The sequence below is a fragment of the Brachycentrus maculatus genome, unplaced genomic scaffold (genome assembly GCF_059751285.1).
Source record: "Brachycentrus maculatus isolate JH-2025_06_01 unplaced genomic scaffold, ASM5975128v1 h1tg000069l, whole genome shotgun sequence".
In the NCBI taxonomy this organism is placed as follows: Eukaryota; Metazoa; Arthropoda; class Insecta; order Trichoptera; family Brachycentridae; genus Brachycentrus; species Brachycentrus maculatus.
In genome coordinates this window covers 329,862-345,030 of record NW_028280823.1, presented here as the reverse complement: position 1 = coordinate 345,030, position 15,169 = coordinate 329,862, and the positions used below count along the sequence as shown (strand labels likewise).

The 15,169-nt window shown below is 38.1% G+C and overlaps 1 protein-coding gene across 3 annotated transcripts in view; it reads left to right on the top strand.

Annotated features, from left to right (window-relative positions):
• LOC148311215 (chromatin remodeling protein domino-like) overlaps positions 1 to 15,169 on the top strand; it is a 36,141-nt gene extending 20,972 nt beyond the window's left edge. For 2 of the 3 annotated variants that reach the window (XM_088256911.1, XM_088256910.1), the window contains 10 exons: positions 165 to 485; positions 1,301 to 1,504; positions 5,308 to 5,343; positions 5,443 to 6,628; positions 7,412 to 7,554; positions 9,459 to 9,602; positions 10,134 to 10,304; positions 11,023 to 11,175; positions 11,752 to 11,949; positions 12,298 to 15,169. In XM_088256911.1, the coding sequence (XP_088113037.1) occupies positions 165 to 485; positions 1,301 to 1,504; positions 5,308 to 5,343; positions 5,443 to 6,628; positions 7,412 to 7,554; positions 9,459 to 9,602; positions 10,134 to 10,304; positions 11,023 to 11,175; positions 11,752 to 11,949; positions 12,298 to 12,309 (2,568 nt within the window). In that variant the 3' untranslated portion in view covers positions 12,310 to 15,169. Of the gene's footprint in view, positions 1 to 164; positions 486 to 1,300; positions 3,420 to 5,307; positions 5,344 to 5,442; positions 6,629 to 7,411; positions 7,555 to 9,458; positions 9,603 to 10,133; positions 10,305 to 11,022; positions 11,176 to 11,751; positions 11,950 to 12,297 lie in introns of those variants that run through there. The other variant, XM_088256912.1, reaches the window with a different exon arrangement.

Sequence of the window (15,169 nt, the reverse complement as noted above, 5' to 3'; positions counted from 1 at the left end):
CATTTGGTCGATTGATGCTTAAGGACGGAAAATGTATTTTTACCTTATGCGCCGGCCTCAATTCAAAGTCAGAAACGAAGGAATTACATATGAAAATTCTAGAATTAGATTCCGAAAGAACAAGGCCAAAAGAAAAATATATATACTTTTATCCTTTTTTCCAGACTACCATTCAGGATCTGTTTGCGGTGGGTGCGGAAGAAGAGGCTGCGCGGCGCATGGAAGTGGAAGAGGAAGCCGCGCCTACGGTGAGCGCAGCGCCCGCGCCCGTGGTGCCCGCCGCACCGGGCGTGGCGGCGCTGGAGAGCGCGCTGGCGTGGTGCGAAGACGAGGCAGACGTAGCGGCCGCGCACACGGCGCGCGCAGAGGCGGCCGCTGATCTGGCCGAATTTGATGAGTCCATTCCGCTCGAGGAGCAGCCCGCTGCAGCCGAGCAGCCGGAACTCAGCAAGGCTGAGATGGAAGTTCAGGCTCTCATGCAGCAGGTACACATTATTTTTTTTTTGTATTGCCTTTCCATGTTTTTTTTTAAATTTTATAGAATAATATTTTTGTGCAAAAATACACCAACCAAAAAAAAAGAGTTAATAATAATAATAAATTTGGATAACTTATATAGCGCCATTTTCATAAAAAAATACCTCAAGGGCGCTTCACTGTGAATGAATTGGGGAAAATATTATGGTGGAAATGATTTAGCAAACAAATGTGTTTTTAGTCTTTTTCTAAAGATCATCTCACTCTCACTATTTCTAACCATTGGTGGAAGAGCATTCCACGCCGTCAGTCCTGCAACAGCAAAGGCACGCTCGCCAAATTTAGTGCGTTGGTTGCAAGCTGGTAAGATCACTTTGCCCATTGCAGATGTTGTAGCTGATCGAAGCGTGAGACGTCTATCAACCAATTCATCTGGAATACTCCTTAAGATACTCTGGAGCCGTATTGTGTATTGATTTATACATGAGTAGGCAGAGTTTATACTCAGCCCTTTCGGGAAAGCGTAACCAGTGGAGTTTGTGATATGTCATATATACAAAAACCCCTTTTTTACATTTTTCAAGAGAATGCTAAATTTACTAATTTTAAACTCACCATCGATATTGATGGTGTTCTTGGATGCAGCTTGGTAAATTTTCAGTGGTGTCCATCACAAACACATATTTATTTATGATTTATTGAGGTCCAATAGTTCCTCCTGTTGTTGAGTGACTTTAAGCAACAATAGTGATGCGAAAGGTTTTAAGATGCCCTTTTGTTGTAGGGAGAGCATAATTTGTAATGTGGAGTTGTTTGTATTCAGCTTTCTCCGGTGGAGTTGTACGCGATGCGCATGGTGGAGGCGAGCGAGGCGGCCACGCTGGCGGAGCAGCATGCGGCGGCGGAGATGGAGCGGCAGCGGCGCGAGTGGGAGGCGGCGCGGCGCCTGCTGGAACGCCCCGCCTCGCCGCCCCCCGCGCCCGACACGGAGCTGCTCACCTTCAGCCGGCAGGACGCCGCCAACCAGGTCTCTGAACGCTCCCTCCCCGAGCAGCGCCGCTCCGCCCCGCCCGACTCCCTCCGACTCAAGACCAAGAGGGAAGCCGCCCGCCTCCGTAACTCCGCCAGAATTTCCCTCCGGATGGAACATAACAACGGTTCCGTAGATAGCTCAGAGAGTAGTAATTCCGTAGATTCAGGGTCTAATTTCTCGGACGGTTCCAACATTACCATTAGTAGCTCTAAATTTCCCTCCGCTAACAAAAATAGCCAAAGTCCTAGAACTAGATCACGCGGCACCGTACAAATCGACCTCTGGACTCTCGATACAAACCCCGCCCTTCCCGACGCCAAACCTTTAATCAAAAATTCCCTTAGCAAACGGATGAACAAGTCCTCTTCGGACTTGATCTCATCCCGTTTCAAGAGAAAGAGAAAATTGAATAACATCCGTAATAATTCGCACCATTCGGACGGCTCTAAATCCCCTTCCGTGTTGCGAGATTCCATTGACAATGATACTTGTATTACAACTGATGTTCCTATAGACGAGGTGTTAGACAACGTAATAGAGAACGCGGACGATAAAGAAAATCCTATTGTAGATATTTGTAAAATAGAAAGTAAAGTAGGAAGCGAAATGAACGATTTGAACTGTAGCGAGTCGGTCACTAAGCCCTTAGTGAAGCCGTCGATGAAAGACTTTTTACCCAAAAAGCGAAAGATAATTTCTCGGCTGAAAGGTACCATGCAGAACGTGTCCAACAATAGAACTCTAGATTCGTGGGTAGTGAGGAAGTCCCAAGTGGAGGAGAACAACCTGGAAATAATAGCGAAGCAGCCGGTGGTCAGTATAGCGGCGCTGCCCCTCCACAACAGTCACCTCATGACGAGGGCGCGCCGAGCTTCCGTCAACCCGGACGGCCAAGTAGTTAAGAAAGTATCCAAGACCAGTAAGATTATAAGTAAGCCTAGTAAAGCCAACGAGACCATGAATGAGATTTGAAGTGAATGACAAACAGATCTTGCGAGAAAGCGAACAATGTTAGTATTAAGTGCGGTGTAAATATGCTTTAATCGATAAGATATTTTTTATGTAAGCTGTAAATTATTAATTTTAACTTTACATATATAAATGTACTTTTCACGCAAGTAACCCAAAGAGATATGTTTTAGTTATCTCTCGAAATATTGGACGTTATTTTCCTTGTTCTGTGCCAGTTAGAACGGTTTCATTTTATTCCAGACACATTCTGTGACTGCATTTATCTGTCTGTTTGGGATGCGGTCTGTGCGCATCCGTACCGTGTCTTTATTTGTGGATGCCAAAATACCTGTAAAGTTTGCATAAAATGTAAAGTGGAAATAAAGTGACTTTCCTTGCTATAATTGTTTCTATTTCCTGACGTTGTTGTTGTTTTGGTGACACACTTGCTCTTGTATGCTTGTTTTATCATTTCCACCGTCGCCTGACGTAATGTTTGGTTTGGCACTGGCGATGTTTCATTCCGTTACTTCATCCTATAGTAATATAGAGAGACTTGTTGCACCAAAACAGCAATGCCATTCCAAACGTCTGGGATAAAAGCAAGCACTGCAAAGCAAGGATGATCACTCTCATTTCCCGATTCCCTTGTCCATCCACACATCCATACATTATACTCTACACCAACCATCGCCAACAACTACACTAAAACCTTGTTCGTTTTACAGTTTTGCCACAATTCTTGTCCCTCTAAAACTGTTTTCATACTAAACATTCATAATTTGAAACAATATTTTGCCTGAAATTCAAAATAAAATTTTGTTAATAAAAAATCAAAGCAAAATGATAACTAAAATAGTTGACGGGTGAATTGTCAAATTCACCGGCTACCTCAACTAACAGTTTGTACCATGCAAATCCTCAGTGCCCGTAATTAGTAAATGACCAATTATGCCTTTTTAATATCGACCTTTTTTTCAAATTTTGTAAAATTTTGTATGGAAACATTGTAGGGGGCGAAAATTCCTTAAAAAAATAGAATTACTTAAGAATTCTAATGAGCTTTGACTGTATTCTGAAGAAAAAAATATAACTAATATATAATATGAATTAAGGGCAATCCATAGATTATAGTTTCATTAGCTGTTGTCTGTAATAGAAGAAAAAATTTATCAGTGTAGAAAAAACAACTCATTGTCAAAGTTGATAGGAGTAAAATTACAATACAAAACAGGAAAAGTTTTTTCAATTTGAAATTGAAAATATGAAAAGATTTTTTTTACGAGGGACTATAGCAAAAAATACGGTTATTCCCATTACTCACTTCCTTAGGGCCATGTATTTTGAAAGAAAGTTATTAAAATGCCAATTTAACGTAGGACCAATTTTAATAATCGAATTCTATGTTCTGAATTTGTGTTTTTTGAGTCCAGTCTTTACACTAAAAAATATGTAAATGAGATTTTGAATAACAAAGTGCCATAAGTCGTCAGAATGAGCATTTCACACTTTCCATATATTCCAAAAGTATTATTTTTTTTAGGAATTAATAAAAGCAGTGAATTTCGGTAGTAATTTACAGTGAGATAAGAAATTATAAAAGTGGATAAGAAATTTTCTCGGAAACATCAGCCAGGAGAGATCTAAGTAATATGACACATGCTCAATCAATTCCTACATAGACACAGTCATTTAGGGTGTAAAAAGAATTTTATTTTCTTACATTACGTTTGCCAAAATAAAAACCTTATTAAAACTGTGCTGTTTGAGGCATACATAATACTTTAATGATAAGTACTCAAAAAATAAATAAATGTAAACATTACATTATAATACTGACCCTTTCCCGGCAAAATGTACATGTCGCTCACTCCTTTCAAGAACGTCATAAATCAAAAAACTTGATTTCTCGTTTTTAAATTATGAAAATATAACACAATATATCAAAAATAAATATCAATCCACGTATCGAACTTTTTACTATGCAACAGATCTTTTTAGGTAAAACCTGAAGGTTTTTTCTCCATTTGAAAAATATTTAGTATATTTACAAAAATAATTAAACAATACCTTTTCTTCAAAATGCAAAAACAACACTTTCTGCCCTGTGGCGGGTAAATATTAAGTTAAAAATATGCCGCTTTTGCTGGGATATAGTACATTTTCTGGGCATTTTGAAAACATGCACAACTGAAAATTGTCAATTTTTGATTTATGACGTTCTTGAAAGGAGTGAGCGATGTATACACATATTTATGTTTGTAAGAGAAAATTTACATTATACATTTAATATTTTCATGCTATGTTTTCATGCACAGTATAATGTTTATTGAAATTAAAGTTACAAATATGCAATTCATATTTAAATTTTGTAATTGAAAACAAAATATGTTCCAGTGGAGTGAGTAGTTTCAAATTGGAATGCCAAGCTTAGTTCTCCACTTAACTTTAGTCGGTTAGTTTAAAAACCACTCGAGTCCTTTTCAAATAAAGGAAATCGCAGACAAAATACATTGTCCGAGATAAAGGCACACCAGCCAAGGCTGCCTACCTACATAGTACTATATACTACTCACTGTCTAGAGCTGCTGATTACGGTTCATAACATTTACATCAAATATAAATGTTATGAAGGTTGTAAAAACACCTCTGAGAAATTCTTTAAGCACGGAATTAAGTATGCATTGATTTTTAAAATACGCATTGGACTCTTAAATTAAGAAAAAATTACATTGGCACATCCTCGCACAAGACCCCTGTGTACTTAAATTTTACGTAGAAATAAGGACGATAAAATAAAATAATTTTTTATTCCAAATTAAATAGTAAGATCATTTTCTTTATAGGTTTGGCTTTCTCAAGATGGCCGAGAGCGAATGCCGGTTAGTAGCCTCTTTATTAGTTTTTACATAACAAGTTATATTTGTAGTTTTCCACTTGGAAAAATTATTTATGGTGCTTATTATTCATTCCACTTTCAGATGTGGTGTCCGCCAACTCCTCCGCAAGGAGAAGACGATGTCTATATTGATGTGTCGATGGGTTACTTATACGATTGTAATATCATGTCGGAGACGCAATTACCGCCAGTATTCATTAAAAGAGAGAACAAGAGACAGAGGATTGATACTGGTCACAGTCCGGATGGAAGGCGGCCACTCAAGATTCGAAAAGAGGAATCGGTTTACGCCCCGCGCTCTCTTTTCGAGAGACCTACCCCGGCCTTGTTAAAAATGCGAAGGGATTTGAAACTTCAAAAGTACAGAGGGATCGTAAGGCCTCCGGTACCAGCTCCGGGGGTCAAACCGTCACCTCGGCCGCATGTCGAACCGGAAACTGTTCCAGAGTGGATGATTACCGAAGATATGGCGTTACTTCAAGCGGTCAAGTCGCAGGGACTGCCCTTGAGCCTCGTCATACTGTCTCCGGCGCACATACCTAACTGGGACTTGGTATCAGACTTGGTGAACAACACGTCTCGAATATACAGATCTCCTAGACAGTGTAGAAACAGGTACGAGACTGTCATCTTGCCCAGAGAAGAAGGCGTGTACGATGCTAACCTGAAAAAACAGAAGAAAACTAAAGGCGTTTGTAAAACGACCACCAAAGGCGGTCGGCCGATGCGCACTTCCCAATTGTTCGAACAAGACAATAATGTATCCTTTACGCAGTCCATCCAAGCGCGGTACGATACTATGAAGAACATACTGAACAAGAAGACCGCTACGCCGAAGAGGAGATACGACGATCCGACGATGAAGAATCCGAAGCACGCGGCGGTGTTGAGCGAGTACGGGGTCAACTACGAGTCTCCGCCCGGCCCTATGGAGATAGCCACTCGGCGGGCGGAGAGGATCGCCAAGGAGAAGCAGAAGGTGGTCCCGGCGGCCGGGGCGGCGGCGGCGCCCGCGGAGCAGGCGCAGGTGCAGGCGCTGGGCGTGGCGCGGCTGCAGGGCGCGGGCGCGGCGCCCTCCCCGCCGCCCGCGCCGCCCGCTGCGACTCCCGCGGTCGCGCCCACCGCGCCCGCCTTGGCGCCCACACCCGCCATCACCGCGCTCTCCATCGGGCGCGCGCCACACCACCGCCTCGTGCAGCAGGACCCGCTGCACAGGACACAGAGGATCGTGGTGGCTCCCCAGCAGGTTGCCTCTGTTGTTCCCAAAGGTAATTATTTCACTTTTGCTACTTAATTATTGCAACGACATTCTCAATATACATTGATATCATACAGCTGTATGATTATATTCTACATGTCTGATAAAAGTTTGACCAGTTACCGTACATAATTTACTGTACGTAAGTCCATAAAAAATATTTTTCGCATATCCTCATATACTGTCTAAAATCTAAAATCATCATTTTCTTTTGGAAATTGCCATCGCTCCTTACCACATGTGATTGAATAACGAATCAGTCGCATTCTTTCAATAAAGGAACACTATCTTTGTTAGGTGATTCGAAATTTTTTCAATTTTAAAATTGAATATACAGCACATATGAGCAGATATGGCATATATGAGAATGTATGCAATAATAGAGTGGTTTGTCATTCTCTTTGCCTTCGACTGCAGTTGTTAGTTCGTTTTTTTTTTTCCTCTAAGTCTCATCCAGACTCAATGGTGCATATCAACATGGTGTTATCATTGCTTATGTGAAAGCGGGTGAACAATATTATATTATATTATACAATATTAATACAATCCAATAAATATAAGAATGAAAATTCACTTAAACTTATTTTGACACCTCATGGGAATTGCACCCGAGACTTTCATCATAGTAACCAAATGCACTAATCGCTATACCACTAAGGTGAACAAAGTTTTCGGAAGAAAAATGTATGTATAATATTATTAGGTTGAAAAACAAAACTGGAGGGAGAAGTCCCAAAAATTCCTCAATCTTCTCTGATATTTCAATTTGTGATTTTTTTTTGTTATGCTTCAGGTGCAGTTGCCGCAACCGGGACAGCTTATCGTACTCAGCTGCAGATACAGCAGCAGACCTTCATAAAGCAGATGAAGGTGCTGCAGCAGCAGCAGCAGGTCCCCAAGGCGACCGTACAACAGCGTCCCCAGATCACTGCACAGGTTATTGCAAACTTCACTACTGTGAGTTATATGCTAGCGCGCTATACCGGAATACACTCAGGAAGCTCTCAGTCCGGTACAGGTTGCAAGTTGTGCCGTGCCGAGAGTCTTTCTAAGTGTGTTCTGGTTGACTACAAGGGGAGTGCCCGGCTCGCGGCGAGCCCAGAATGAATGCATCATTTCTACGGTCCCACTGCACATTCTTTGCTTTACTCCACTTCTAAATATTATGCTACGCATGTACAGTAGAACCTCTCATAACAGCATAATTCGTTCCAGCATCTTACTCGTTAAGTGAAACTTTCGTTAACCTGTTAACCGGGCGGTCCGCTGTCCAATTATGCAACTTGTAACGGGCGCGAATACTGATTCACTGATTGTGTCTTAAATTCATGTCGAGACATGTATGGATGACTAATGCCTTTGTTGTTCGAAAAATAAGCGATCATATAAATAATATAATAAACATATATTTCAAGGACGTATTCATATATCCTACCCGTACCCGATATTGTTTACGTTTGACGTATTTATGCGTCCCGCCCGGTTAACAGGTTAAGTGAAACATTTTTGCCGCACTAGTGAATGTCATGAAAAATGTACTTGCCCTTTCCTTGCAACTCGTTATGCAAAATGTTGCTCTTTAAGGGAGCAACTTTATCATATTTTTTTGCACGTTATGAGAGGTTCCACTGTATTAACTTGTTATTTATTTTATCTTTAATGTGTCAAACTACACAAAATACTTTTTATGTGGCACGAAGTAAACTGGGGTGGCTCAAAGTAACATTGTCTCGCAATATGTTAATAAATTTTCAGAATTTGCTATTCCTCACTTGTTATCTTTCAATAAATCAATGGCATTTTTCGATTTTATTTTTTAGCAAATAAATAAGGGAGACACAAATACTAAAATTCCCACCAAAATTTTAACAATGCATATTGTGACATTAATTTACTTTTTATTTGCGTGTTTCACCTTGACTTGACGTCTATGTTTTGTATACGGTTCTGTCATTGTGAAGTTTGTGGACCCTGTTCCAACTATTTAGTACTGGGACCGGAAACTGACATGAGTGACATCAATCCTTTGGTTACCAAAATCCGATATATTGGTTTTGGGTACCCTAGCAAGAAATACCGGATCCGTCGTATTTGACATTATGATTTATAAATGTATCGGATACATTTTTAAAAGTATGTTACGGTTTTTGTCAATTATGTCGGGAGTCATTTGATTCTCAGTGTTACGCACACGGTGTAAAAAGGCGGTGTACATTAAGCGAGCAGCATTTACTTGTTAGCAGTGGCGTGCACAGAGTTTTTAATCAGGGTTGGCAGTAGGGTTGGGTAAGGATAAGGCATAGTAGGCGCTGGTCGTGTTTCTATATGGAACGCGAGTAATACAGGATAGGCACTGCTTTTCTGCCTATCTAGAATGCACGCCTCTGCTTTTTAGTCCTTTTTTTATAATGCTGCATACATTTAGTTAGCTAAACTCCTAGAGATATTTGTTGGACTGTAGATAAAACAATGACACAGAGTGTTTATAAATTATCAAACCCTTTTTACTGTTGAATTATTTATATTTTAACTGTGGTATTTCTAGCATAGTAACCCCAAAAGTCTTTGTAACCAAAGTGTTAACTAACTCATTAAAAACACGCAAACTTACAGTAGTGAGTAATATGTCTGCCAACATACTTAAATTCTGTATTGAATATGAATAAATTTTAGAAAAAAAAATGACAAATTGAATTGTAATACAAATATGTAATAAAATGCCCTTTTCGGGATAGTATATTAAATCTGATATTCCTGAGCGAAAGTACCCGTGGTTGAAGTTATTCATCTTTTAGCTGTCTTCGTGTAATATGACTTGAATTGAGAATTGGTTTGTTTAGGCGGTGGGCAAACAGGCTATAGCACGGACCATGACGTCCACCGATATCAATGCTATCTTGAAGCGACAACACGTGTTGGCTCAACATAAAGCATCGGCAGGCATTCAACCGGTTGCGCAGATATTTACCCAACAACAACTGCAGGTTTGATATGCAAAACTATTTTTAAATTTAATCATACAACAAAATATATTTTTAAACATCTATTTGATTATGTGTTCTTATTATATATCAAATTAAAATGACAAAGTCAGTGCCCTATGCACCATCGGGTGCAGGTGAGGGTTTAAAAATAATAATAAAATATTAAGGGAATTTCCCTTAATAAGGGCAATATGCGAGATCGAAGATGTCGTTAGGTGGGAAGGCAACAAAGCAGACAATGGTATGCACATGTGAGGAGAATGGAACGATCTAGACTCCCCCACATTGCATTGTACGACCAACTCTGGCGACTCTGGGCAGACCACCAAAGAGATGAATCGACATCACAGGAGGCTAATCCCTCTTAAAAACAGACCACAAGGCCTACAACAAGTAGAAGAAGAAGAAGAAAAAAATATTCACAACATTTTGAGAATAACAACACACACTTAAAATGTTGTGATTTCACTAGGTTTAAGCGAGTACATTTTACAGTTGATGTATAGGTAGATATAATTGATTAATTTCCAGGGAGTGGCGGGAAGCAGCGGGGTGTCGACCAAGGGCAGTGTGGTGGCCAGCGGGGCGGGGGGAGGCAAGCCGGGGGCTCCCCTCAAGGTGCCCGTGCCGAGGCAGATGCAGCTCCAGCACCAGCTGGCCTTCGCGCAACGCAAGGGCTCCAAGGTCACCCAGCTGGCCCAGGTTTGTCTCCGCATTCATTAACCAGTTTTAAAATATTGTAAATTGTTAATGCAATTTAAGGAAAGTGAAGTGAAATGGTTAGCGTGTTTGGCTACCGCACAGTTTTGGGTTCGATACCAAACAATTCCAACAGAACTTTAAATATATGTATTAATTATAAATCAAACACAGATTTTTTGAGTCTACTAAGTTGTATTTTTTTAACAATAATACAACTTAGTAGACTCAAAAAATCTGTGTTTGATTTATAATTAATACATAAATTAAAATGGAGTTCTACAAATTAAACGCCAAATCAATAAATACATAAATAGAACTTTAAAAATTTTGAGCCAAGTACTTCAATAACCTTCCTACAGATAAAAAATTATAAGTGTAAGTCCCTCTCCAAGCACAAGAGCTTAGTCTCTTTATTGGAGAGAACTGCGTTATTAATTTTAAGATTGTAAAAGTAGAAACGTCCAGAAAATTATTAAAAAATAAACTTTTGTAACTATATTAAATAAATAAAAATAATAAAATAATCTCAGGGACGTCAAAATAATATTACTTATTTTTCACTCTTATGGTTAACCTATGTAGCTGGCTCGAACAGGAGGATCGAAATCCCCCATATATGAATTTTAATTCCATGTTTTATTATCAATAAGTATTAAACGGTCACAGAGGGAGCACAAAAAGCTGAATGGTCTGTATATGGCTGTCACTGTTTGATCAGGTGGGCGGCGGGACGCAGGTGATAGTGCAGGCAAGCGGGGCCGGTGCGGCGGCCCAGGGGGCCCACAAGACCTCGGTCACCATGCAGCAGATCATGATGGCCCGGCAGATTCCTCAGCCCAACGCCAGAGTCCTACCTCGTCCAACTATCCAGGTTATAATCCCTCTATTTGTTTGCCACTTTTTATCGGATCTAGAAGACTTGCAAATGAAAATATCTTCCAACTAACACAGGTCATCAAAAAATAATGTCAACATTTTAAATAATGTTTAGAAGGTAAACTATTAGAGGTAATTCAATGGTTTTGATCCTAAAATGTGCGGAAAAAGAAAAAAAATCATACCTTAGTATGTTTAAGCCGTACTTTCACATTTGTTACTTTATTTGGTTTCCCATTAAACTGTGTACCTGGTTGTGTAAATGGTTTTAATGGTTAAAGAATATGGAAGTCTATGGGCGTTTACAGGGCTTACGACCGTCTGAGGCTGGCAGTGATTACTTAACATTCACCAATTCTAGGCTCCGTCTGAGGCTGGAAGTGATTACTTAACATTCACCAATTCTACCCATAATTGACAACCACACTGCTCAAATTTTCAAAACTTCTAGATATATTGATCAAACTTGTATGCGAAAACACAATATGCGCGAGTTTACAATAGCCATCTATGGTAGGATAAGGAAAGCTTTTATTAAGCGGACATTAAATGGTGTTGTCGGCATCTGCAGGTGGTAGGCGGCAATATGGGCCAGATGCGCGCGGCAGGGAGCTCCGGGCAGGCGGGGGCCGGGATGGTGGCGGGAGGGGGAGCGCACACGCAGGTGATCCTGTCGCAGGTGTCGGCAGCGGCACTGCAGCGCCAGGCCACGCAGGGCTCCGTGCGCCCTGCCCAGCCACCTGCGCCCCCCTCCGCTGAACATACGCAGGTAGAACGCCTACTTCTTTGTTAACCTTTCCTTTATGGTGCTAAAAACTTCCATGTGCAACGGTGATACGTATTTTGTACACCATCTATTGTACATATTTTGTATGTATCTATTATATTTTATATCGATAGTCTCGTAATTGGAGTCGAATTGTAGTATATACATATCATCTGGAAGGAAAGGCTAATATGTTTTTTTGGCTGTTTGATTTCTTTTAATATGAATTTTGTTTTTATAATAAAAGCGTAAAATAATCTTAAATATGATTATGACTTCTAGGCTTTTTCATGTTTAATACAGTTAGACAATTTAAAAATTATTCCTAATATTGATTTAATTTTTTTTCAGCCGAAACAATAATCGCCCTGAGTCAGCAAGGTGTCCTGTTAACCTTAGTTAAGCTCTTTGCATTTAATAAGCATTTGTTTTGTTATCGATGTTTATGGAAATTTAGTATGTTCATACATGTTTGCGTGTTATTCATTATTCAAAAGAATTGCTTCATTGATAAGAGTGATTCAGGGTGAATTTTGATAATCAACTATTTCTCGAGTTGATTGAAGACTTGAACAACTTTTGAATGTGTGTAGTAGAAACTTTATGTAATTTTTACGCTATTAACCGAATGATAGTCATTTTATCTTACATTTTGTTGTATGGTTCAACTAATTTTATATTTATAAAATTCATCATTTTGTAATTTTGGCTATCTCTCTTTGGGATTCACTGCCTAATTTATTCACACTGACTCCTTGTTTTAACATTACATATGGATACAATTTTTTTCTTTTACATCTGACTTATTCAAGGTAATTTTTTTTAATTAAATTTACCATTTTGTATCTTTAGATACATACAATTATGGTGAAACAATGCCAGCAAATAAAATTACCTTTGTATTTATCTCTCATAAATACATACTCTAGTTTACTAGTGAAAACAGTTCTGGAAAATCTTATGTTTTTAAAATTATTTGTTGCTTAAAAAACATATATTTCCATATTCCAACATTTTAAAATTATTTCTTCTTTTCCAATTATATATAGGCATTCATGATATTGATGATGTAAAATGCGGGATATGTTTAATACTAAAATAACAATGTGTTTCATATCTGTAGGTACGTACGTTGTAAACAAAAAAAGTCAAATATTCGGGAAACAAATTAGTCATTTATTTTATTATTATTATTTTGCTGCTAGTTTTTAGGAAGTAAATGTGGATTTGTTGAACATAACATATATTAGATCATACTGAGACTACCACTGTAAAAATATATTTAATGAAATGGTAAATTAAATATAAATATTTTAAAAATGCAACGGATTGTGTCCAGAATAAATTTCACTGTCGTATATTTATTCTATATTTGTATTTTTTTTTGTCTGTTTACGGAGTGTTTGGGAGTTAGTTCTTATTTGAAAAGTGTAATATGTTTCCTGTTATGATTTATGGCAACTGTTTTCATACATTTTGTCTCCAGAGTAGGGTGATACATTCCAAAGGCATTAACATTTGTATGAATGAATACAGAAAGCTTTCCTTTTTTAATTATTAGTCCGGGCAAGTTGCGGGGAATACATAAAGTCAACAATCTCAACTCTTCAAAGAGGGTAGCTTCTCATCTATTCTTTCCTTTAGATTCATGATTCCTAGTAAGGGTAATTAAATGTGTTATCAAAATTATAGCTGCTCTCAATATGTCTTAATTTTCTAAATAATTTTTAATAAATCCCCTTTTGAAATGGCTAGTTAGATTCCGACTGTGGTTTAATGTCGCGGACTCTGAGCCATAACTTCTAGGTTCAAAGCTCTCTCTGCCAACTTGATTTATATTTTCAAACGCTTAGGATAATACTAGACCTGAGATTAATATTGAATGGATATATTTGTGTTTATGTATCATAAGACCATATTTTATTATTAATAATAATAAATAAATAAGTCATCTATTGCGCAATGTTGTGTTGATTGTCTCATACATACAAATAAAAATATGCTTAATCTTCCCCTAATCAAGGGAGCTATATGGGAAAATATGCAGAGTTTTACATTGTAATTAGACACAATGTAAATATAAAAGTACTACATATATCCATATTTTAAATTTTTTGTTTTTCCTTGTAAGTGCCCAAAATGTATAATTCCATTATATTTTAAATCTAAGTTATGTTTAAAAAATTGCGGTAGTTATTAATAATAGTCGTTTGGTCACGGCTTAAGTGAATGGGTTACGGAAATATGTAGTGTATTGATTCATTTTACTTTTATTAATGAACAGTATTTTGTAACTAAATGTTTAACTTTAAGATATTTTTCATGTAGTTTCTGAACTTGTAGTTCCATGGAATTTATATTATTTGGTCTCATTAATGTTTGTTAGAAAGATGCTCATTCTTTTCACGCTATATTTAAAGTGTAAGTTTTACTAAACACATTTCAGAACTCTACAAAAGTAATCTCTGACTCGATCATCAGAAATTAATTTCGCAGAGTTAATATTAAATGGAAATTAAAAACAGTAAAATCTTGGATTTAGTTGTATAAAAATTCTTAACCTTAACTAAAATGAATGTTCCAGTTCTTCCGCCTTGATCTCTCCGAGATCTCTTTCTGCCAATAATTCTCTGTTTTTAATCCAAAACATTCTTTAGTTAGGATTTGTTTGCAAGCCGAGGTTCCACTGAGTGTGTGAAGTTTGGAAAGTTCGACTTTGTGTTTAAAGTTTGTTCTCTTGCCATTTAAATAAGGTAATTCTTCAGTTTGATACTTACAATCGGACCGACTCGATAGTGAAGGTCCTTTAGGAGTTGGACATATTACATATTGCAAGACCTATCTGTAATGAATAGAATCAACGAGTGAAGGGTTCCACTTACGGAGGTATATCTGTAGGGAAAGAAGGAATGCAGAAATGGGTCGAAATTGATTAATATTGGTGCTTACCTTTACTGAAGACTGTTACATTTTCTACTCATATCCTTATGTTGAGTAGATCAGTGTGGAGGATTTTTAGAATCGACGTCTTCTGCATTATAATACTAGTTTAATTTTGTATGCGCTTATTTTTCAGGTGTAGTTTTCAAGTGTGTAAAATCCCTTCGTAATGTATATTCGTAAAAAGGAACACTTGTGATTCAATGTTGTAAATAAATCTACTTGTATTTAATCGATATTTATTGTGAATAAAGCATTTACATTTGATAAATCCATGGTCTTT